This window comes from Sorex fumeus, unplaced genomic scaffold (genome assembly GCF_029834395.1).
Source record: "Sorex fumeus unplaced genomic scaffold, SorFum_2.1 ptg000041l, whole genome shotgun sequence".
Classification (NCBI taxonomy): Eukaryota; Metazoa; Chordata; class Mammalia; order Eulipotyphla; family Soricidae; genus Sorex; species Sorex fumeus.
Genome location: NW_026606098.1, coordinates 2972724 through 2996655, shown reverse-complemented (window position 1 = coordinate 2996655; position 23932 = coordinate 2972724). Strand labels below are relative to the sequence as shown.

General features: G+C 54.9%; 2 protein-coding genes across 2 annotated transcripts; one reads left to right on the top strand and one right to left on the bottom strand.

Moving 5' to 3' along the window:
• Positions 1-892: 892 nt before the first annotated feature.
• GET1 (guided entry of tail-anchored proteins factor 1) lies at positions 893-8699 on the bottom strand. The gene is made up of 5 exons (XM_056119557.1): positions 8511-8699; positions 4588-4753; positions 2898-2965; positions 1756-1870; positions 893-1035 (listed from the first exon to the last, which is right to left on the bottom strand). The coding sequence occupies exons 1-5, from the start codon at positions 8640-8642 to the stop codon at positions 962-964; spliced, it is 555 nt and encodes a 184-aa protein (XP_055975532.1). The 5' UTR covers positions 8643-8699; the 3' UTR covers positions 893-961.
• An 8633-nt stretch (positions 8700-17332) lies between these two features.
• HMGN1 (high mobility group nucleosome binding domain 1) lies at positions 17333-23671 on the top strand. Its single transcript, XM_056119558.1, has 7 exons — positions 17333-17348; positions 17729-17829; positions 18077-18109; positions 18204-18233; positions 18352-18402; positions 20365-20493; positions 22836-23671. Exons 2-7 carry the CDS (start codon positions 17815-17817, stop codon positions 22875-22877), a joined length of 300 nt encoding a protein of 99 aa, XP_055975533.1. The 5' UTR covers positions 17333-17348; positions 17729-17814; the 3' UTR covers positions 22878-23671.
• The last annotated feature ends 261 nt before the right edge of the window (positions 23672-23932 follow it).

Here is a 23932-nt window from a genome sequence, read left to right as displayed (position 1 = left end):
CAGGCACAAACAACGGTGCATCAGGTTGCAGGAAAACAATCAGAAAGGAAGAGACACTTCACAGAAACTTCATAGTGGCCAGAGGTTTGCCAGTGGGTGACATTTTCAACAACACTGATTAGTGTTATTCTCTTCGGAGCGCATGAAAGTTAGAAACACTTTGGGGCTCGGGGACGTGGCTCGGGGGGTAGCGCGTGACCTTCACGTTGCGACGGTCTGCACTGTTGGTACCCGGGACTGGAAAAACGTCGGTCAAGCAGCTTCTCTTTCCAAGAACCAACAGAAGATTTCGGCCACCTGGCTCCGGTCCCCAAAGCAGCAGCTGAGCATCACTGCTCTAAGGTACCAGGGCCTGCAGAATCCTGACTCTGCCACTGGTCCAGTGGACTTTGTGCCAATGTCGAGCACAAGACGTCGATGCCGTAATGACCCACATTTCTGGTGATCAGCCTGGTGCTCAGCTGGCCGGGTCACGGGGTTGCATACTGACCAGGCTTCTGGTCGGTGACAAGTCTTACAAACTGTGTTTCTTGTGAGACTCTCACATATTTTTGGACAGCACGTATTTGTGTTGAACAAATATGTGTTGTCAAAAAAAAAAAGGGGGGTGCCAAAGAGATAGTATAAAGGTTAGGACGCACCTTGCACGCACCCGGCCTGGGTTCGACCCCATCCACACAGCCTCCCTCCTGGGCATCATGGGGGGTGGCCGTGGGGGCCCCCCGGCACTCACATCCTGGGGTACTCGCACGGAAATGCTGGCCCAGAGGACCAAGCCTTACTGGGCACCACATGTGACCCCAGGTCCCAAACAACACATGAGGTAAAAAAACAAACAACAAACACACACACAAAACCTGTGCGCTCTTAAAAGAAAAACTAACTACAAAACAACAAAAGTCACGTGTTCAGCCAAACAGTGATTCCATTTTCAAAGACGTGGGCGCGGCCGCTGTCCTGGTCAGCTGAAGGGGTGGAGCACGATGGCCACGACCTTGTTGCACACCAAGATCCAGCAGGTGATCCCAACACCACCTGGAGGGGAGGGGGCGGTGTCAGTGCACAGCGGAACACAGCCTTTGGGCCCAGCCGGAACAGGCAGGCACAGGCCCCAGGCCCCCAACCAAAGCCATGAAGACAACAGAACATACACCCAACAACACACATCCTCCTGCTCTGCGCACAGCTGACCTGGGTTCCACCCCAGCACCTCCCGTGGTCTGAGCACCACCAGGAGCAACTCTTGAATGCAGAGCCAGGAGTGGTCCCAAAACCAAAAGAGGGAAAAGGGCTCAGGCCAGAGATGGGGCACAGCAGGGGGCACTGGCCCCGCACACTTGACCCACCTCCCCACCCAGCTCCACCAGGAGTGATCACTGGGCACTGCTCGATGTGGGCCTAACACAAAGCGAAAACTGAGAGAAAATGTGCCTCGGGCCAGGGTGCTAATACAGCGGGGAGGGCATTTGCCTGGCATGCGGCCAACCCGGGTTCGATCCCCGGCATCTCATATGGTCCCCGAGTACCACCGGGAGGAATTCCTGAGTGAAGAGCCAGGAGAAACCCCTGAGCATCGCTGGGTGTAACCCAAAAAGAAAAAAAAAAGGGGGGGGGGGGGTCTCGGCCACCCAAGCAGCTCGGATCCCAGCTTCTCACCACACTTGTGAGACAGAGGGCAACAGGGACCCCAGCGAGACTTACCTATACCCCAAAGGGCGCCCTAGCCCCCACCCGTGTTTTCTGGAAAATACTCACCTGCCACTCGGGTGGGAAACGCCACCAGGCGGTCCAGGGGGGTGATCCACTTACTGGGCACCACGGCCACGGGCACAGAGTAGTACTTCCAGATGAGCGAGACCATCAGGGCAGCCTGCAAAGACACGCCAGTGAGGACCCCGCAGGCCGCCGTGAGCACCTGGTGCCACGGCCGCCCTGAAACGACAGCTCACTCAGGGAGGCCCTGATGGGACCTCTGTCCAGAGGCCCTGAGAAAGCTCCTTCCAGGAGCTGCCCAGGATGTCACCAGGGAACCGTCTCTCCACTCGGGGTATCATCTGAGCCAAGAAAAGCACTGAGGCGCTCAAAGACAAAGCAAGACCCAGGGGGAGAGACAGGGGCGGCCATGTGGGTCCTACAGCTCATGAGTGGCTGCGGATGTGGGGATATGGACACACACGGACACACACACACACACACACAAACACACACACATATTGCGGATCGCACAGGCACGTGTGTCCCATCTTCCAGGGCCCTTGGAAATGGCACACACACACACACACACACACACACAATCACACACGGCCAGAAACAGGCAAACAGAAATGCATGACTAGTTCCTGAGTCCCCGCAACCCAGATCATACAGGCCCCTGTGTCCCGTCTTCTAGGGCCCTTGGAAATGGGGTTCCCCGCAGGGCAGGGCCAGGGCCACGGGTGCTCGGGGTGAGCAAGTGTGGGGCCCCCTTCCCACATCCCCCAGCAGCCTCCTCCTCGCTGCCTCCCGCCCCTTCACGGCCGTCCCAGGAGAGGATCCAAGCGAGGAACCGAGGCATCCTTCCAGGCCGGGCTCGCTTCCTGGATGCCAGCTCCCACCACAGGGTCTGGGGCCTTCACAGTCCACCCTCCCCGGGAAGCGACACGAGTCCTGGGTCTCAGCTGGGCTGCGGAGTGCCAGGGAAAGTGCCGGAGCTAAGCACTCCTCTGGCTTTGGTCCCCCCAAGCCCAGGCACACACCTGAGTCCCCTAGAGCTACCCTCGACTGGGCTTCTGGGGGGGTGGGGTGCACTGCCACTCTGTACTCTTTGCAGACAACCCCCCGGGCAGGGCAGGCAGGTGGAGCCGGCACACGGGGCAGCCCTGGTACCCGTGGGGGCTGGGGACACAGCAGGCACTTACCTGCAACACGTAGAAAGTGACGCTGACGACCCATTTGATCTTGGCCAACTGAGCTGTGCGCGCTTTCACTGAAAGGCAAAGCGAGGTCAGAGGACAGGACCGGCTCAAGGACACAGAAAGGTGGTTCTCGCCCAGAAAACGGCAGTGGGCCGGGGAGACAGCGCCGAGCAGAGACCGTGACACGCAGGAGCCCCGGCTGTGACACCCGGCCTCTCCTGCTCCCAAACACAGAGCCAGGTGAAGCCCCAAAATCAAAAAAATGAAATATTTCTGATCACAAACCTCATTGTTTTCTGAACACAATTAAGAAATATAAAGTGGAACATAAGGGCCGAAGAAAGTACGGTGAGTAGGGACTTGCCTTTCACGTGACTGGCCCAAGCAGCGCTCAGGGACCCCTGATCCCTACCAGGAGCGAGCCCTGGGCGCAGAGCCCTGAGCACTGCTGTGCCTCACCAAATATGAAACCCAAAACAGCAGCTGCCAGGCTCCGTGAGCAGGACCACAGCCGCCCTCAATTCTGAACACCCGCAACCACTCAGCTAAACCCATCTTCCGAGCGCGAGGGCCGGGTTGGCGGGACCGCCAAGGTCCTCCCCATCCAAGCTCACTCCCCCACTCGCCTGCCCCCAGCCAGCTGCCCTGCCCTGGGGCCACGAAGCCCCATCTGGCCGGCCCGCAACCCCGAGGGAAGAACACAGAGGGCCCACAGAGGGGGGCACGCAGCTGCCAGGAGGCATTTTTTCAGTGGGCTTCCATCCGAAGGGGCTGCCTGGGAAACAGTGGGCTCTGAAGAGAGTCTAGAGGGACCCGAACCGACCTGCCTGTTACCTCGTTTTCAGAAAAACTCCTGGGTGCCCCCCAAAATCTACTGTTCTCAAAGCACTCCAGGGGGAAAGGGGGTCGGGGGAAGCGTCCACTGGAGCGAGCTAGTCATGAGGGTGTGGAATATGCATATTAAGAAAGCAGAGGGAGGGGCTGGAGCAATAGCACAGCAGGTAGGGTGTTTGCCTTGACCATGGCTGACCCAGGTTCAAGTCCCAGCATCCCATATGGTCCCCCGAGCACTGCCCACCAGGAGTAATTCTTGAGTGAAGAGCCAGGAGTAATCCCTGTGAATTGTCGGGTGTGACCCAAAAAGCAAGAAAAAAAAAAAAAAAGAAAGCAGAGGGAGGACTGGAGTGATAGTACAGCGGGGCGGGTGTTTGCCTTGCACACAGCCAACCCAGGTTCGAGCACCGCTGAGAGTAATTCCTGAGCGCACGCACCAGGAGTAACCCTTGTGCCTTGTCGGGTGTGACCCAAAAAAGCGAAAGGAAAAAAAAAAAAAGAAAGCAGAGGGGCAGGAGAGACTGGACAGGGGGTAAAGGTACATGTCCTGCAGGCAGCCGAGCCCGATTCAAATCCCAAGCACCACAAAGGGTCCCCCCAGAACGATCCCTGAGCACAGAGCCAGGAATGTAACCCTAAGCAAGGCCAAGTATGGTCCAAACATCAAAGTACAAAGAACCCCGGCCCTGAACCCCGGCCCCAAGACCAAGGGACTTCTTCCTTCTGAAGTGGCGGGAGGGGCAGAGTCTGGAACATTCTAGACAAATCTCTGTCCAGAGCGGAAACGTTCAAGAATCAGAGGCCATGCTGAGGGATCTCAGGGGGCCCTGGGCCCTGGCCAGCCGAGGGCAGCCCCTACCATGCGTCTTGAGCTTGTCCGTCATCTTGTTGATTTTCCGCTCCAGTCGCGCGTATCTGGCGAACTCGTCCATCATGTTGACCGTGGCCAGCTCCTGCTTCATGGCCTGGATCTCGGCTCGCATCTGGGACTCCTGCTCGGCAGCCTTCTGCAGCACCCGGGACATCTGGGGGGTGGGGACACTGCGCTGGGGTCAGTGCAACACGGGCAGCCGGGACTTCGGCGCTCGCCTCTGCCAACCCGCGGGTGGCCTCCTGCCCCTGGCGCACACATGCATGTATGTGCGCACACACACACACACACACACACACAACCACCCAGCAGCTTCCACCCCCTACACTATCCTCTACCGTGTACACACACACACAGAGCCACTCACACACACATACACAGTCACTCACACACACACGCCAAACCCAGCAGCTCCTATCACCTACACTATCCCCTACCATGTACACACATACACATACACACACACAGAGCCACTCACACACCCCATCCAGCAGCTCCTATCCCTTACTATCCCCTACCATGTACACACACACAATCACACACTCACAGAGTCACTCACACAATACACGCACACACAGAAGCATACTCAGAGCCACTTATGCGCGTGCACGCACGCACGCACACACACACACATACACACACCAGGTGCTCAGCCCCAGAGACACAATTCATACTGGATATGAAGCCTTCTGTGGGGTTCTGTGGAGTCCAAAGAAGAAGGGAGGTGATACTCCACGAAAGGGGAGCAGATGCCCCACAGATTGGAAAAATAATTCATACCCCTGGCAAGGAGTTACTACCCAGACTATATAAAGAACACAACACCAGTGTCCCTCGCTCCCAGGGCAAGAGCCAGAGAGCAGAGCGGGCAGGGCGTTTGCCCTACAAAAGTGCCGGACCCAAGGTCAATCCCCAGTGCCACCTGGAGTGATCCCTGAGCACTGCCAGCGTGACCCCAACACAAAGTCCCACAGTGAGTCAACAGACGGGACACTCCCGGGCTCAGCTGCTGAAGCCCTTTCTAGAGGGGGAAAAGGCCTCGGCCACGCTTCTGCAGAGAACACGCACTGCACACTACCCTCTTGCCCGCAGAACAGAGGCACAGAGCCCAGGGATAAGGCACTGTCAAATCTCCAGAGAGGAAGGAACGGTCACATCTTCCCGGGAGACGAGTCCGGGCTGAGAACCCTGGGGCCTTCTCAGCACTGCGGGGGGCAGGGTCCCCTCCTCTGCCTGAGCTGCACCCGGCACCCTCGGACACAAACGGCCCAGAGGCACCACTGAAGCGCATCAAACTGCCGGGCCAGCCAATAGTTCCCGCGCTACAGCTCCTGGACCGCACTGCTGACAACTCCAGATGCCACAGTCCTGTCAGCCGGCAGGGTCACAAGCAGCGCTGAGGGGAAGTCGCCCAGAAGCACCCCCCCGCCCCCCGCCAAACTCAGGGAGCCTGGACAGGCACACAGAAGGCTCGGCCAGCACCAGCCGGCACGGCAGACCCTCACACGGGGACTTCGGTCACCTCACTGTGAAATGAGACAACGATCACAAATTGACTCTCATTGATTTGGTCGCTCCATTTCCTTTTGCGTCGTAACAAACAATGTGAAGTAAACCTGTGCCTGCAAGGGGGCAGGCTGGGGTGTAGGGTAGGAAGCTCGGGGCACTGGTGGAAGGAAGGTCACACTGGGGGTGGGACTGCTGTTGGAACACTGTATGGTGAACAACTTGGCAAATCACTTATAATTTAAAAAATTAATAACAAAACACTTAGAAAAAAAAAAAAGGAACACGCACTGGGGATGCCAAGGACCAGAGAAACAAAGTTCAATATCACTTATCTCAGCAAAACACAAATCAGAGCCACAGTGAGGCACGGCTTCACGCTTATCAGCCTGGCCGTTATCACATACACACACAAGCTCACCGTGTGTGTGTGTGTGTGTGTGTGTGTGTGTGTGTGTAGACTTCCTGTGTCGCTGAAACTTACGCCAATTAATCCACATCCAAGTGCAAACCGCCGGTGGTGCATGCCAGCATAGACATGTGAAAATGACCGGCGCCGGGCTCGAGTACACATTCCAGCACTGGCCTGAGTGGCTCCCGAGCACAGGGTAAGGAGTAGGCCCTGAGCATCACTGGGTGCGGCCCCAAAATCAAAAACATGAGGGAAAAAGGGGGCCAAAGCAACTGCACAGCAGATAGGCAGTTGCCTTTCACGGGGCCAAGAGAGGTTTAATCCCCTGGCACCCCATGTGGACCCCTGAGCCTGCCAGGGATGGATCCTGAGCCCAGAGCTAGGAGTAAGGCCTGATCACCACCAGATGTGGAACAAAAAGGGGAAAGGTATGGGGGGGAGGGGAGGACGGACACACACACACACACACAGGACCAGACTTCTCTCCTGGGTGCTGCTGGTGGGAGTGGATACGATGCAGCGGCCCAGAAAGACAGCGGGGCTGGCATCTCCCCAGAGAAATGTTAGGGGGAGGGCACGCTGGGATAACGGCTGCCTAGCCCAGGGCTGTGCTTTAAACTGTATCCCGGGCCTGCCTACACACACACACACACACACAGCATGATGCCAGGTGCGCATCCAATCTATGGGGTCACAGTCTGTCACTAGTCCCATACGGGGCACCCAGAGGGCGCCCTTCGCATGTGCAAAGGACCTCAAGTCTCTCTCTGTCTCATGTGCACACACACCCCAATATGACGCCAGATGCGCCTAACCTGGGACTGTGCTTTAAACTGTATCTCACACACACACACACACACACGCACCCACACCCAGTATGATGCCTGGTGCGCATCCAATCTTTGGGGTCACAGGCTGTCACTAGTCCCATTGGGGGGCACCCAGAGGGCACCCTCCCCCCACCCCCCGCACAGGACCCCACGTCTCTGTCTGTCTCTCTCACGCACATACATACACACACACACACACACACACACACACACAGCATGATGCCTGGTGCGCATCCAATGTTTGGGGTCACACTCTGTCACTAGTCCCATACGGGCATGTGCAAAGGACCTCAAGTCAGTCTCTCTCTCTCTTTCATGCGCGCACACACACCCCAACATGATGCCAGATGCGCCTAGCCCGGGGCTGTGCTTTAAACTGTTTCTCTCTCTTTCTCTCACCCGCACACACACACACACACACACACACACCCAGTATGCGCGCGCGTACACACACACAGTACGATGCCAGGTGCGCAACTAATCTTTGGGGTCACGTCCCATACGGGGCACCCAGAGGGCGCCCTCCCCACCCAACCCCCACCCCGCGCACAGGACCCCACGTATCCGTCTGTTTGTCACACACACACACACCAGACTTGCCACCTAGGCCCCTGCACGACCCCATCCCCCAGCAGGGCCACACACACACACACACACACACACACCCCCAGACTTGCCACCTAGGCCCCTGCTCGCCCCCATCCCCCAGCAGGGCCACACACACACACACACACACACACCCAGACTTGCCACCTAGGCCCCTGCACGCCCCCATCCCCCAGCAGGGCCACACACACACACCCAGACTTGCCACCTAGGCCCCTGCACGCCCCCATCCCCCAGCAGGGTCACATACACGCACACACACACACACACACAGACTTGCCACCTAGGCCCCTGCACGCCCCCATCCCCCAGCAGGGCCACACACACACACACCCAGACTTGCCACCTAGGCCCCTGCACGCCCCCATCCCCCACAGCAGGGCCCCAGCAGGCCAGTCGGGAGACGCCCCGCAGCCCCAGCCCCGCCCCCCGCCCCCCGCCCCCGGTCCTCGGGGAGGCAGGCCCCGCCCGCTCGCCCCGCCTGGCGACCCGGGAACCCCGGCCCCTCCCCGCCAGCATCCTTCCCGGGTCCCGCACACGCCCCCGGCGGCTCTCACCAAGGAGGAGAAGGACGGCAGGAGGATCCTGAGCACGTTGCAGCCGAACACGAAGCTGAGCACGAGCAGCCACGCCCAGTGGTCGGCCTCGGCCGCGCCGGGCGCCGGCTCCGCGGGCCCCGCCGGCTCCATGGGCACCGCGCCGGAGGCCGCGCCTGCGCCTGCGCACGAGGGACGCTCCGCCGCGCCTGCGCACCGCGCCGCCCGCGCCTGCGCCCGGCGATGCGCCTGCGCCCGGGGATGCACCTGGTACCTGCGCACTGCGCCGCCCGAGGATGCGCTGGTACCTGCGCAGCGCGCCCCCCGCCCGCGCTTGGCGCCTCCAGGCCGCCGTCGTCTCGCGCGCGCGCGCGCCCAGGTGCTGGTGGTGCTGCTGGTGCTGGTGCTGGTGGTCCAAGGTTCCATGGGAACTGGCCTCGGTTTGCGTTTCAGAACCAGGCACGGACTGGACCGAGATCTGATTTACGAGACCGCGCGCCTGCAGTAGGGGCAGGAGGCACCGCCTGCGTTACTGTCGCTCTAGACTAGAACGACCCACCTAAGCCGAGGTGCACAGGAGGCCTGGCCCCAGAAGATTCCCTTTCTCTCCGGGACCACCGAAGCGAAGCCGTTCAGTCCAGGGAGAACCGAGTTCCACTCACTGGAAGGTCTTGGTGGGTCGGTGATGCTGAATTCACCAGAAGCAAAACAAGCACTTTCCTTGCACGCCTCGGACCCGGACTCGATCCCTTGCACCACATACGGCCAGGAGTGCTTCCTGAGCTCCGCTGGGTGTGCATTTCCCCCCCCCTCCAAAAATAAGGAGCAAGACAGGGTCGGAGCTGCTGGCTCACCTCCATCACCTCCTAAGCTTTTCCTCCTTGCAACTCACCAGAGTTCATTGGATTTGCATTGAGAAAAATACAGCCGGTAAAAATACGGCGCTTAGAAGTGATTCCTGAGTGCATGAGCCAGGAGTAACCCCTGTGCATCGCCTGGTGTGACCCAAAAAGCAAATATAATATTATATATATATATATGTTAGCCTTGGGCACTGGTTTTTCTAGAAGTTCGTCCACCACACCCATCACATAAAGTTCACTTGCTTTAAGGGGAAACATCAGAGATTCTTCTGTCAAGGTGGGGTTGTGCAACCACCAGGATATATATATATACAGCATATATATGTATATATATGTATATATATATAACAGCACTTGAGTCGGAGCGATAATATAGAGGGGAAGGTGGTTGCTGGCACACAACCCACCGGGTTTTGACCTCCAACACACACACACTACCTAGGGTCAGTCTAGGCGCTGCCAGTTGTAATCCCTGAACACAACAGGGTCTTGCCCAAAAAATATGAATAAAAGGGGGCCGGAGCGATAGCACAACGGGTTGGGCGTTTGCCTTGCATGCGACTCACCCAGGTTGAATTCCCAGCATACCATATGGTCCCCCCAGCACCGCCAGGAGTAATTCCTGAGTGCATGAGCCAGGAGTAACCCCTGTGCATCGGTGGGTGTGACCCAAAAAGAAAAAGAAAAAAAAATTAGAATAAAAATTTAAAAGAAATTTGCCGTTTTCCTCTCCAGACCCTTCTTAGCAGTTTTGGCAGTGAACCTGCAGCTGAGGCCGAAAATCTGTAGGAGAGACCGTTTCCATGTGATTTATCCGTTCTACAATTAAATCCTGGTGGTTGCACAACCCCACCTTGACAGAAGAATCTCTGATGTTTCCCCTAAAGCAAGTGAACTTTATGTGATGGGTGTGGTGGACGACTTCTAGAAAAACCAGTGCCCAAGGCTAACCCCAAAACAAGACTGAATTGGCCTAGATTAAGACCCAGGCATGGGTGATAATTTTTTTATTAAGCATCATTTGTTTTTACTGTGGCATAACTGACTGTGAGTTTTTGGGTTTCTTTTTTTTTGGGGGGGTCACACCCAGCAATGCTCAGAGGTTACTCCCAGCTCTGCCCTCAAGAATTACTCCTGGAGGTACTCTGGGACCATCTGGAGATGCTGGGGATTGAACCCAGGTCTGCTGTGTGCAAAGCAAGTGCAATACCCCTCTGTGCTATCTATCACTACACCCCCACATGGTGTGAGTTTGAAATTTACAACATAAGGACAGGAAGTTGAGTCCAAAGACTATATTGGGGGGGCTGGAGCAATTACACAGTGTGTAGGGCGTTTGCCTTGCACGCGGCCAACGTGGGTTCAATTCCCAGCATCGCCTATGGTACTCCAAGCACCGCCAGGAGTAGTTCCTGAGTGCAAAGCCAGGAATAATCCCTAAGCATTGCAGATGTGACCCAAAAGGCAATATATATATATATATATATATATATATATATATATATATATATGACTATATTGGGGAACACAGTGACGGTGTTATATTGGGGAAGGCGGGGATTGATCCACTGCACCACATCCTGTGGGTCTGAGCCCTGAGCACTGAGCCCAGACTCAGCCCGGCCCTCCCCAGCATCAGGTGGTGTGGCCCAAAACCAGACAAAAAGATTTACAACCTGTTGATAAGACGTATGTATACAGAGTCATGTGATGGCTAGCTCAGTGGTAGCTAACAGCTATGGCTCTATCACATAAGATAACTATTCCTTCCTTTCTCTGAAGGCATCAATAATTTTAAAGGGCTAGGTGATCACTTTTTTTCCCAGAAATCTGCTATAAGAAAAAATATTCCAGATCTACAGGACTGATGTTGAAAAGACACAAACATAGCTCGGACACTGCAGGTCCTATTTGAGACCACCGCAGTAAAGAGGATAGCACAATAATGCATCACATGTGTTTGGTTTCCCAACGGATATAAAATTTGTCATTTTATATTTTAAAAATATAGGCCAGGGGCTGCAGCAATAGCACAGTGGGTAGGGCGTTTGCCTTGCACACAGCCAATCCGGGTTCGATTCCCAGCATCCCCAAGCACCGCCAGGAGTGATTCCTGAGTGCAAAGCCAGGAGTAACCCCTGAGCATCGCTGGGTGTGACCCAAAAAAAGCAAAAAAAAAAAAATAATATATATATATATGGGGCTGGAGCGATAGCACAGCGGTAGGGCGTTCGCCTTACAAGCGGCCAACATGGCCGACCCGAGTTCGATTCCTCCACCCCTCTCGGAAAGCCCGGCAAGCTACCGAGAGTACTCGATATGCCAAACACAGTAACAACAAAGTCTCCAATGGAGACGTTACTGGGCCCGCTCGAGCAAATCGACGATCAACGGGAGGGCCTTTACCTTTACCTTTATATATATATATATACATATATATATATATATATATATATATATAGGCCAGACCAGAGGGCTGGATCATAGCATAGCAGGTAGGGCGTTTATCTTGCACATGACCGACCCGGGTTCTATTCCCAGCATCCCACAGGTCCCCTGAGCACTTCCAGGATTAATTCTTGAGTGCAAAGCCAGGAGTAACCCCTGAGTATTGCCCAGTGTGACCCAAAAAGCAAAAAAAAAAAAAAAAGGCCATAGAGACAATGCAGTGGGTTAGTCATTTCATTTACCTTGCATGCAGCCCACCCAGGTTTGATCTCCAGCAATCCATATGGTCCCCTGAGCCCCGCCAACCATGATCCCTGAGCACAGAGCCAGAAGTAACCCCTGTGCATCTCTGGGTGGGACACAAAATGAAACAAAAAGCTATGTTTATTCAGTGAGTGTATTAAGAAGTCATTAAGTGCATTATGTCTAGATAATGTGCGTGCTTGCCTTGCGTGCAGCCATCCCAGGTTAAAACCCCAGCACCATAAAGAGTCACGCAGCTCTGAACCACGCCAGGAGTGATCCCTGAACACAGAACTAGGAGTCAGCCCTGAGCAAAACTGGGTGTGGTCTAAAAAAATTTTTTTTAAATAGAATAAAACTTTCTCTTCAAGCCAGTGTTCTCCCTTGACCACACATCTAGTTTGCTTGTCTCTGTGTGTCTTTGCTTTTTTCCCCCACCTTGGAGAAGCCCACGTTGTCTCAATCACAGATTTCCTTTCTCTCCCCTCACATCTTTTTTGCTTGTTTTGTTTTGGGGCGACGACAAACACCTTATTTCTATACTATTGCTCTGACCTTATCCCTTCACATCTTTCTAAATAAGTTTCAATAAAAGCTATCTTACTACAGCCACACAGAGGAAATAAATGCCTTGGGGTCAAAGATAAATCAACAGGCTGAGGAGGCCAGAGCTATAGCACAGCAGGTAGGGCATTTGCCTTGCACGCAGCCGGCTGACCTGGGTTCAATCCCCAGCATCCCATATGGTCCCCCAGCACCGCCAAGAGTGATTCTTGAGTGCATGAGCCTGGAGTAACCTATGAGCATCACCAGATGTGACCCCCCCAAAAAAAAAAATCAAAAGGCTGAGTACAGGCTTTGGAGGCGGTGGAGGCCTGAGTTCATGTCTGGCATTCATGTCTGGCACTGTATATTCCTCCAAGCATGTTGAGTTTAACTCCTGAGCATCCCAAGGTCTAGCCCCAAAACAAAAACAAAACACAGGGCTAGGCTATAACTTCGTGGTATATTGTCTTTCATGCATAAGGCCCTATGTTTATTTCCTGGCACAGAGGAAAAAAAAGGGGGGGGGCAATATATTAATTTAAAAATAGGGACTGGTGGGGGCTGGAGTGATAGCACAGCGGGTAGGGCGTTTTTCTTGCACACGCCCGACCCGGGTTCGATTCCCAGCATCCCATATGATCCCCCAAACACTTCCAGGAGTGATTCCTGAGTGCAGAGCCAGGAGTAACCCCTGTTTAATGCCCGGGTGTGACCCCCCCAAAAAAAGTGAAAAATAGGGACTGGAGCAATAGCACAGCAGGTAGCGTGTTTGCCTTGCATACGGGTTCAATTCCCAGCATCCCATATGGTCCCCTGAGCACCGCTAGGAGTGATTCCTGAGTGCATGAGCCAGGAGTAACCCCTGTGCATCGCCGGGTGTGACCCAATAAGCAAAAAAATAAAAATAAATAGATTAGGGCTGGAGAGATAGTACAGCTGACCTGGGTTGAATCCCTGGCATCCCATATGGTCCCCTGAGTATCACCAGGAGTAATTCCTGAGTGCAGAACCAGAAGTAAACCCTGAACACGGCCAGGTGTGACCCCAAAAGTACCCCAAAAAATGTTTTAAGGCAATGTATATGCTTATCACTGTTATTATTAGACCAAAGAACCGAGAAGGGGCAAAAGGGAAAATGATTTCTCCCTACAAAGGAAAGGCCAGAACACAGACCTACAGTCTAGGGACCCATCTGTCCGGCAACAGGCCTGAACCCTGGACAGATAGACAGCTTCCCTTGCAAAGGGTGCACAGCGGCACCCATCTCTGGCGAGGACAAACAGCCTCTCCAGCCAAGGGGAAATCCACTTCGGAGTCAGTGAGGCAGGACCTCGTGACTGTGAGCGACTGTGAGCAGCAGCACTGGCCCAGCAGGTGTTCCAGCTTGCTCCTGTCAGAACCAGTTCCCTCCAGGTGTGCAGCTTCACACCTGTGCAGGGTTACCCTGCACTGACCTACCAATTCCTGGCTGAGCCTGCACACAACACAGAGAACACCATTTCCTGACTGTTCCAGGGACCCAGTAGCCAGCTGGGCCACTGACCATGAGCAGCCAAGAGGCTCCGCCCTGCCCCCGCCCCCTTTCCCCTCTGACCTGACTCCTGGTTTTTCCCTCCAACAGAAACATCTCCCTGGGGCTGGAAAGATAGCACAGTGGGTAGGGCGTTTGCCTTGCACGCGGCTGACCGGGGTTCCATTCCCAGCATCCCATATGGTCCCCTGAGCACTGCTAGGAGTGATTCCTGAGTGCAGAGCCAGGAGTAACCCCTATGCAACTGGATGTCTGGGAGCGTTTTTAGAATTATCTTCCTGGCTCCGTACATGTTATGATAAATCTGTGCTTTTAAAAAAGGTAAGAAAAAGGTAAGGTGAGTAAGCCCTGAGTGCAGAGCCAGGAGTAATCACTAGTAATCACTGTGCATCGCTGGGTGTGACCCAAAAAGAAAAAAAAAAAGGTAAGGTGGGACTGGAGCAATAGCACAGTGGGTAGGGCGTTTGCCTTGCACACGGCCAACCTGGGTTCGATTTCCAGCATCCCATATGGTTCCCTGAGCACCGCCAGGGGTAATTCTTGAGCGCAGAGCCAGGAGTAACCCCTGTGCATTGCCGGGTGTGACCCAAAAAGAAAAAAAAAATTAAAAAAGGTAAGGTAAGGGAGGAGGGCTGGAGCAATAGCACAGTGGGTAGGGCGTTTGCCTTGGACACGGCCAATCCGGGTTCAATTCCCAGCTTCCCATATGGTCCCCTGAGCACCACCAGGAGTAATTCCTGAGTGCATGAGCCAGGAGTAACCCCTGTGCATCGCCAGATGTGACCCCCAATTTTTTTTAAATAATAATAATAATAAATTAAAAAGGTAAGGGAGGACCAATAGCACAGCAAGTAGGAAGCTTGCCTGGGTTTGATCCCTGGCATCCTCTATGGTCCCCCAAGAACCGCCAGGAGTGACCCCTGAGCTCAGAGCCAGGAACAAGTTCTGAGCACCCTCAATATGGCCCAAATCCAACTCCATCCCCCCGCAAAAAAGAGAAAAAAATGATGCTCTAGATCCATCCTCAGAGGGTCACTGAGGTACACAACTTGGTTCCCATTCACTCAGTGATCACATCTGACTCGAAACAGCCCAGCTGCTGACCTCCCTCCATCCCTCCAGGACACACAGCTGTGAGAGGGCCCGGCTGCGCTGTGCCCCTGTGCTCTGCCGGCAGTGCTCTTGCAGAGGTCCTTCCACGTGCCTATGAGTGTTTGCAGATGCCCGGGCCTCACTGCTGTATTCATGCCTTCATTCGTCTGCTCGCCCGATGGTGACCATTTAGGCCCTTATAAATAGCTCAGCTATGAATATCCCCACCTGAGCCCCCTAGTGCACAGACATACATGCCTTTTGATTGGGTGTATTTTGATTGAGTGTATTTTGAGGCTTTTTGATTGAGTGTATTTTTTTTTTCTTTTTGGGTCACACCCGGCAATGCCAGGGTTCTCCGACGGGATTTTTTTTTTAATTTTGGGGGCCACATCTGACAATTACCAGGGCTTATTCCTGGCTCAGGGATACATCTGACAATTACCAGGGATCATTCCTGGCAGGCTCCAGGGGTCAAATCTGAGTTGGCAATGTGCCAGGCAAGCGCCCTACCCAATGTACTACCTCTCTGGTTCCAAGACTTGCCTTTTTTTGGGGTGGTAGGGTTGGGCCACATCCAATGTAGTGCTCAGAGCTTACTCCTGGCTCTACTGTTCGGGGTCAGTCCTGGAGGGCTTGGGGAACTCTAAGGGGTGCTGAGGATTGAGCCCAGTATGTTGCACTCAAAGCATTTCTCTTTTAAAGAGAGATCAAGAGCAGGAGCAGGCGCAGATGGTCAGGTACCTGTCCCCCTTCCTCCCCCATGTGGGCCCTGGCTTTCATCCCCAGTACCACATGGTTCCCCTAGAACTGCACAAAAGCGGAACTGGACCCCAGAGGTCAGAGAAAACCTGTTGGGGTTGAAAGCACAGACGTGAAGGTACTTATTTTGCACACAACTGTCTGGTTGGATCCCTGGCACCCCGCAGGGTCCCCCTTCCCACCAGGAATGGTCCCTGCATTCAAACATTCTCTCTCTCTCTCTCTCTCCCCCCCCCCCCCCCATTGTGCACAGACTAGTAGGAGGTAAGCCCTTGCTGTTTTGAGTTTTGAATGAGAGGGGTTGGCTCTAGAGCTCTATTTACATTTATTTAGACACCTAGCAGAGAGGTTCCTAAATTTCGATTCCAGGCTAGAACTGATGCATTCTTTTGCAGCAGGTGAAGCGCTCTTTCATCCAGGCTTCCTAAATCCCAAACATTTGAAATCAGTTTCCAGTAACACTGAAAACATTTCGATATTTTTTCCCTCTCTAGGAGCTCCGGCTAACAGATTTGTCCATTTAAAACTTTTTTCAGGTCCCTCTCAAACGTAAATTTCTTCTGCATCCAAGAAACAGGTAAACGTGCGAACGCACTGGTTGGGGGTTCTAAAATGGGCTCTTCCAGGCTGAGACTTTTTCCATCGTAAACAAGGCGTTTAGATGAGGGGCTGCGGGAGGAGCGATAGTACAAGAGTGTAGGCCGCCAGCCTTGCACGCGGGCGACCAGGGTTCGATTCTCGGCCCCCCCCCTCTGGTCCCCCAGTCACCGCCAGGAATGACTCCCGAGTGCAGAGCCGGGTGAGTGTCCCCCTCCAAAAAGAAAAAAGAAAACAAGTTAGGAGTGCGAGTGCTTTAAACAGAGGCAGGGGCTGCGCAGGGAGGACGTGCTTGATTGACTCCAGGACTGCTAGCCCCGGCCAGGGGATCAGCGACCTGGGGACGCGACCTGGGTGCAGTGGGAGCTGGGAGAAACCCCCCAGACCCCTCCAACAACCCTCCCGGACACCATCCTGCAAGAGAGGCGGGCCTGCAAGGCTGCGCGGGGAGGAAGCCTGAGCGCAGACGCGAGGTTGCCGCGGGGCCCCGGGCGCTGCAAAGCCCCGCGCCTGCGCAGTACGCTTCGCGCCGGGCCCACGCTTTTCTTCCCACGCCCGCCGCCCCCCCCCCCGCCGCCACGCGCCTGCGCACTAGGCGCTGCGACCCCCCCACCCCCGTGGGCCTGCGAGGTCAGAGACCCCGGGAAGACGCCGCTCTGTGGCGACTGGGGCGCTGGACCCGGGCTGGTTCGGGACCTCGCGCGCCCAGGGCTGCGGGCCCGAGCATCAGCCCCCAACGCGACCCGAGCGGCCCGCAGACCTCGGGCGGGAGCCCAGGTACCCCCGGGGCGCTGTGGGCGGGGCCGGCGGGGCCACGTGACGGGCGCGGGCCAATGGGCGCGCAGACCGCACTTTGCGGCTCGGCTTGAAACGAGCGGGCGTGCGGCGCGAGCGGCCGCCGGGCCCCGCCCCCCTCGCCGGCCGGGGTCTGGGGCCCCGCGAGAGCGCGGGCGGGTGGGGGCGCCGGGGGCGGGGGCGGGGCGGCGCGGCCGAGTGACGGGCGGCCTCGCCTATGCGGCGCGCGGCCCGCGGCGCGGGGCGGCCCCGCAGCCAATGGGCGGGGGCGGGGGGGCGGCCCGGCCGCGGGCGCCGGCGGCCGGGGGAGGGGGAGAGCGCGGGGGGCGGGCTCGCCATCCGGTTCCATCCGGTTCTCGCAGCGCCCCCGCGGCGGGTCGCAGCAGCAGCTCGGGCGGCGGCGGTCCCGGTCCCGGCAGCGCAGCTCGGCGGAGGCGCGGGCGCCACGATGCCCAAGAGGAAGGTGGGGCCGGGCGGGCCCCGGTGGTGGGGGGGAACGGCGCGGGGCGGGGGTCGCGCGCGCGCGGGGCGGCGGGCTTCTGGAACCTTCGTCCCCCCTGCCCCCCGCCGCGCAGCGGCCGCGGGCCCCGAGATTCGAACGCGGCGGCGGGAAGCGCTGACGTCACGCGGCATTGTTCTCGGGCGGGCGCGGGGGGGCTCGGACCCCTGCCGCCCGCGCCCACCCGTGCCCCCGCTGCTTGTTCCCGCAGGTGAACGCGGCCGAGGGGGCGGCCAAGGAGGAGGTAAGAGCCGGGCCCGGGGCGGCGGGCGGGTGGGGGGCGCGGGGCTGCGCCCCTGGGCCCGCCCGCCTCACGGCCCCCTTTTCTCTCTCCAAAGCCCAAGAGGAGATCGGCCAGGCTGTCCGCTGTAAGTTACTCGGGGACCCCTCCCCCCGGGGAAAAAAAAAAAACACTGCGGGGGGCGGGGGGCGCACCCGGTGTGGCTGCTCATTCCCCTCCTCTCCCCTCCCCTCTCCTCCTTCCAGAAACCAGCGCCTGCCAAAGTCGAGGCGAAGCCCAAAAAGGCGGCTGCGAAGGTTGGTCTGGGCCAAGGGGCCGGGGGTCCCGCACCAGGTGGGGTCTCTCTTTCGGCTTGGGGGGGAGGGGGCGGCGGGGGGCGGGGACCGGGCGCATTGGCGCGCATCCCCAGCGCGCAAAGTTTTTGCGCACAGCCCCTGGCGCGCGCTCTGACTCCTTCGTGCGATTTGGATGCCGCTGCAGGTATTTCGTGGGGGTCCAGAAACGGGCTCGAATCCCTGGGCTGACAGAGGAGGACCCGTTTTTCTTGTCTTTTATGCGTTTAATGCAAGATCTGAAAGTCTCAGGCATGGGGTCGGGGGTGGGGTTGTTCTCTGAGCTTTCCAATTAACCCTCTCCCTATGCTTAAAACACTCCCGTTTGCTTGCTTGTTTGTATCAAGCACTTTGCTTGACCACTTTAACTTGATCCTGACAACCTCCCAGGGACAACAGTGCTGGGGGTCGGTAATCAGGATTTTTTTTTTTTTTATTATTGTATGGGTCACATTGCAGTGTTTTGGAATGAAGTTGCCTGGGTTAGGTTAGGTGTACGGGTTTTTGTTTGTTGAGAGCCCACACCTGGCTGTGCATGCAGAATCACTCATGGCGGGCTTGGGGGATAATCTGGGATTCTGGGGATCAAAACCTTTTTGACTGTGCAAGGCAAACACCCTATCAATCCGGCTCTGTCTGTGTGTTTGGCGACTAAAGCCAGGAAAACAAAATACGCAAATCACATGGACTTTGTTTGGGGGTATAGCATTGAAGCCACTCTACAGTGCTGGTGTTTGGTGGGGTGGATTGGTCATGGCTTTGTTCACCTAAAACTTTTATTTTTTTCTTTTTGCATCACACCTGGAGGTGCTCAGGGGTTGCTCCTGGCTCTGCACTCAGGAATCACTCCTGGCGGTACTGGGGAAACTATATGGGATGCTAGGAATCAAACCTGGTTTGGTGGTGTGCAAGGCAAGCTCCCTACCCCCTGCGCTATGGCTCCAGCCCCTCACTTAAAACTTTGAAGAGAGGTTGGATGGATAGTACAGTGGGTAGGGCATTTGCCTTGCATGTGCTGACCCAGGCTTCATCTCTGGAACTGCATATGATCTCAGAGCTCATATGTGGCTCCAAAACCACAGGAAAAATAGAATGCATTTCAGCCTAAACTATATTTGCTCTGACAAAATGAATTCCCCAAAGAATAGTTACGGTGCAGAAGCCACCAGGACAGTCCATTCTTCACTCCCAGCCCCCGGGTGTGTGTTTTCACAGGATTGACGCTTGGTCTGAGCAGAGTAGCCCTGCTTTGCTCCCCACCACTGCACTCTGGCATTGAAAGTTCCGGTCTCTTGGGTTGGGGTGGGTGGGGCACGCCCAGAGGTACTCCGGCTTCCTCCTAGGTCTGCTCAGGGCTCACTCCTGGTAGACTCTGGGGAATATATGGGGTGTTGGGGGCTGATCAGCATCAGCAGCATGCAGAGCAAGTGTCCTACCTGCTGTACTATCTCCAGCCCCAAGAAACCTGTTTATGTATTTGGTGAATGGTGCAGGGCGGTTGCCATAGAGAATGGTTGGCCTGGCTGTCCGCAGTGGCGCCCTTCGGTCCCTTGCCATGCGTCTCTCACAGTGCAAGTTGGGTGCTTATTAAATTTTTTTTTTCCTATAGTGGGACTCATCCATTGTGGGTTTTTTTTGAAACTTGTGCCCGTGTTGCTAAAGCGTACGTGTGTGTCTAACGGTGACTGGCGGACGCTTGCCCACCACCAGGGACCGGGTGTGAACAGCGCCGCTTCTGTGCAAAGTTCTCTGTGGCCAGGCAGGAATGAGAGGAAGTGTAAAGTTGGTTTGGGGGGGGGGGGTGGATGGTGTTGGCTATTGTTCGTGCTCAGGGTAGTGTTTGGGGACCGTTCAGTGCCAGGAGGGCAGACTGGGGCTGAACAAAGGTCACGTTTATGTTTACGCAGTCTTTTCATCCTGTTCTAGGATAAAGCTTCAGACAAGAAAGTGCAAGCGAAGGGGAAGCGGGGAGCCAAAGGGAAGCAGGCGGACATGGCCAACCAAGAGTCGAAGGAAGACCTGCCTGCGGAGAATGGAGAGACCAAGCCCCAGGAGGTCGGTGGGTGGGCGTGGCACACAGGCCGGCCACTGCTACGTGTATATGCTGAGGGTACAAGCATTTCGAGAATAAGATGTTAATACGCTTGGGACGGCATAGCATACGATAAGCAGGACGTTTGCCTTGCACTTGGCCAAACTGGCTTGATTCCCTCACCCTATGTGGTCCCCTGGACCCTGTGGATATGGCCCAGATACCTAAAGAAGAGCTAATGCACTAAGAATTCCACAATAGGGCTAGAGCGATAGCACAGGGGGTGGGACGTTTCCCTTGCACGCAGCCGACCTGGGTTCGATCCCCAGCACCCCATATGGTCCCTGCACTGCCAGGGAGTCATTCTTGAGTACAGAACCAGGAGGAACTTACCCTTGTGCATCGCTGGGGATGACACAAAAAGCCAAAAAAAAAACCTCGTTTCTATTTTTTTGTAAATTTCTAGTAGCAGAGGTTGGTGTTTTTTTTCTGTTTGTTTGTTTGTTTTGTTTTGTTTTGTTTTTTTTTGCTCTGTTGGAGCAGTGTCTCCTCTGACCTGTCGGAGGGGCCTGCAGTGCTGGCGGTTCCTGGCCCACCCATAGTGGTGGCTGCATGTGGTGAATGTGCCTTCACTCAACTCTTGATGCCTGCTTTTGGGTTGGGGGTCAGACCCAGTGGGGTTTAGGGCCACTCAGTGCATGGAGATCACTTCCGACGGTGCTGTGCGTCACACCCAAGTCTCCTTAGTTGTGGGGGCTAGCTCGCCGGCCACCTGCTCTCCGCTGCCTGTAGAGAACATTGGAACCTTTGGTGCTTATACTGCTTGGCTCCAGGGGCAGCTCGGGCATGGATTGCAGTACCTAGTAGTGTTCACTGGCCCCCGGAGTTCAGGCCTGAGTCCGCATACACGACTGTGCTTTCCCTGCGGGGCTCTGCCCAAGCTCCGCCTTCTCAGATTCTTGATCCTGCTTTCAGTTTGGTTGTGGCTTTTGTTTTTGATTTTTGACCTCATCTAGCAGTGCTTAGGGCTTGCCCTGGCTCTGTTCAGGGCTCATTCTGGGGGAGGGATGGGGGGGTGACGACACCATTTGGGGTACCTGGGATGGAATCTGGGTTGGCCGCGTGCAAGGCAAGTTCCCTGCCAGCCCTCCTTATTGCTCTGGTTGCAGCTTTCTATTTTGGTTTTGTTTGTGGGCCACACTGGTGCTTAGGGCTTAACTCCTGGTTCTGCCTTCGGGCATTGCTCCTGCAAGCACACAGGGAGCCTTATGGGATCCCGGGAATCAAACTCTGGTTAGCTGTGCGTGAAGCAAATGCCCCATCTACCATGTTACCACTCCAACACTCTGGCCCCTTTTTATTTATGAGTCAAATTTAACTTTAGTAGCTCTAGAAACATTTTTAAGAAAGAGGGAATCCCGCCTCATCCCATTTTGTAATTTTTTAATTTTTCCCCCCCTTTTTGGGTCATAACCTGGCTCATGCACTCAGGATTTACTCCTGGCAGTGCTCAAGGGACCATATGGAATGCTGGGAATCAAACCCGGGTCGGCCGCGTGTAAGGCAAACACCCTACCCGCTGTGCTATCTCTCCAGAGTCAAATTTTAGACTTAAGTTATAAAGTGTGTGTGTTCATGATTTATTTTTACTGATGGCAAGGTAGATGTTGTTGAAAGAAATTTAGGGGGGATGTGCAGAGAGAGACATATTCAAGGAAGAACACAGGCTTCTCCAGAGGGGAAAAGGAAGAGGCAGGAAACAAAAAAAAGAGACAACCTGGGTTTGGAAGGGAAGCAAGTCTATGGTTAAGAGTTACCCTCAGTTCTAAACACATTGGATATGGTGCATATAACAAGACAATGGTACTAATCCACCCGCACAGGGAAAGTTGGCTTTTGAAGACGTGTTTGCAACCCACAGTGAGTTCTGTTCTGTGCGACTGAGTACTGAACAGCTTCGTGAGGGAAGGAGGCTTGAGTCCAGCGGTCCTTCCATTCCTGTCACCAATCAGTGCCTAGCCTGATGTGCTGCTAGGGTGACACTGAACACGGGGCCAGCCACTGTGTAGTGACTCGCCTCACGAAGCTGTCCAGGAACCATGTTTGCTCAGACAGCGCAGCCTCGGACGCGTGTTGCCGGGTCCCACTTCCCAGTGCTCGGTGCACATGGCCAAGCTGGCTAATAGACCGCTGGCAAGACTGGGAGAGGAATTGGGCAGTTGGTGGTGCTCTGCGCCAGACCTGGGTGTCTTGAACATTGGGGAGGAGGGCAGGGGGTGTTAAATGTTGCGAGCAGACCATTTTACAAGCAGAAACATACGAATTCGAGTTGTGCATTTGCTCATACTTCCCTTCCGCTTGGCAGAGTCCCGCCTCTGACGCCGCAGGAGAGAGAAGCCACATCTGAGCGACGCCGGGTCCCACATGCACCAGTGCGCCTGTCTCCCTTCTTGTACAATCCAGAGGAATATTTTTATCAACTATTTTGTAAATGCAAGTTTTTTAGTAGCTCTAGAAACATTTTTAAGAAGGAGGGAATCCCGCCTCATCCCATTTTGTAAGTGTAAATGCTTTTTTTTAGAGGTGAAATTGTTTGCTGGTTGTTTATTTTTGGGTACAACCAGAGAATAGTGGGATTATGGGAGTCTTTGAATGTGTGGGGTGTCAACATTCCATAGGTGGAGGGCAGTTTTTATATCTTATGTCTACAAAGCACACAGAATTGCGGTTTGGAGTCTCAGGCGTGCATTAAGAGGTGTCAGCATTTTCGGTTACTCTGTCCCTGTGCTGAGTTTGGTAGAAATGTTTCCTCAAGAAAACCACTCCTTGCTCCTGGCTTTCCCTGTCAGAATTTCACGAGTTCAGTGTCATATCATTGGTCCTGGTGTCTAGTTTCCCTAGTAATTTTGTTCCCGTGCTGTGCAAAATAAAAGAATTTGCGTTTGTAGTGTACACGATGCTAAATTGTGAATTAGTAGGAATTATGATGTAACAGCTGAACATTCATTTGAAGATACTGGTACTTGATAACCAGGTCAAAAAAATTTGTTTCCAAATTGTAAGGTGGAAAGTCAGTGGTCACTGGACACCACTTAGAAAGGAACCACAATTCCCTTTTTCTGATTCTTGGTACGTACATTAAAAATTGTATACAAATTGAAACGTCTGTGTACTGATCCTCAAACCAACCAATAAAAACTTAGGAAAGAATTTCCTGAAGCATGTGTGTTTTGTTTTCTATCTGAATTTGGGCCACACTGGACAGTGCTCTTCGATGACTCCTGCCGGGGATTGCCTATTAAAGAGAATATTGATTTTCAGCCCACCTGGGCCCTAAGTGCTGGGTTCGCTTCCCAGCACCACACAATCCTCTGAGTACTACTGGCGATAACCACTGAGCGTGGCTGGGTGTTTAGAAAGGCAGAAGGGAAATAGTCAGCAGGCTGGGTTTCCTTTGGTCCA

Bases quoted from the DNA above. Each gene is read 5' to 3' on its own strand.
- HMGN1 (XM_056119558.1), top strand. The intron at 18,403-20,364 runs GTTGGTCTGGGC...ATCCTGTTCTAG, and splicing joins CCAAAAAGGCGGCTGCGAAG to GATAAAGCTTCAGACAAGAA. The intron at 20,494-22,835 runs GTCGGTGGGTGG...TCCGCTTGGCAG, and splicing joins GAGAGACCAAGCCCCAGGAG to AGTCCCGCCTCTGACGCCGC.
- GET1 (XM_056119557.1), bottom strand. From the start codon at position 8,642: ATGGAGCCGGCGGGGCCCGCGGAGCCGGCGCCCGGCGCGGCCGAGGCC. The intron at 1,871-2,897 runs GTAAGTGCCTGC...GTGTCTTTGCAG, and splicing joins TCACTTTCTACGTGTTGCAG to GCTGCCCTGATGGTCTCGCT. The intron at 1,036-1,755 runs GTGAGTATTTTC...CCTCCCCTCCAG, and splicing joins GTTTCCCACCCGAGTGGCAG to GTGGTGTTGGGATCACCTGC.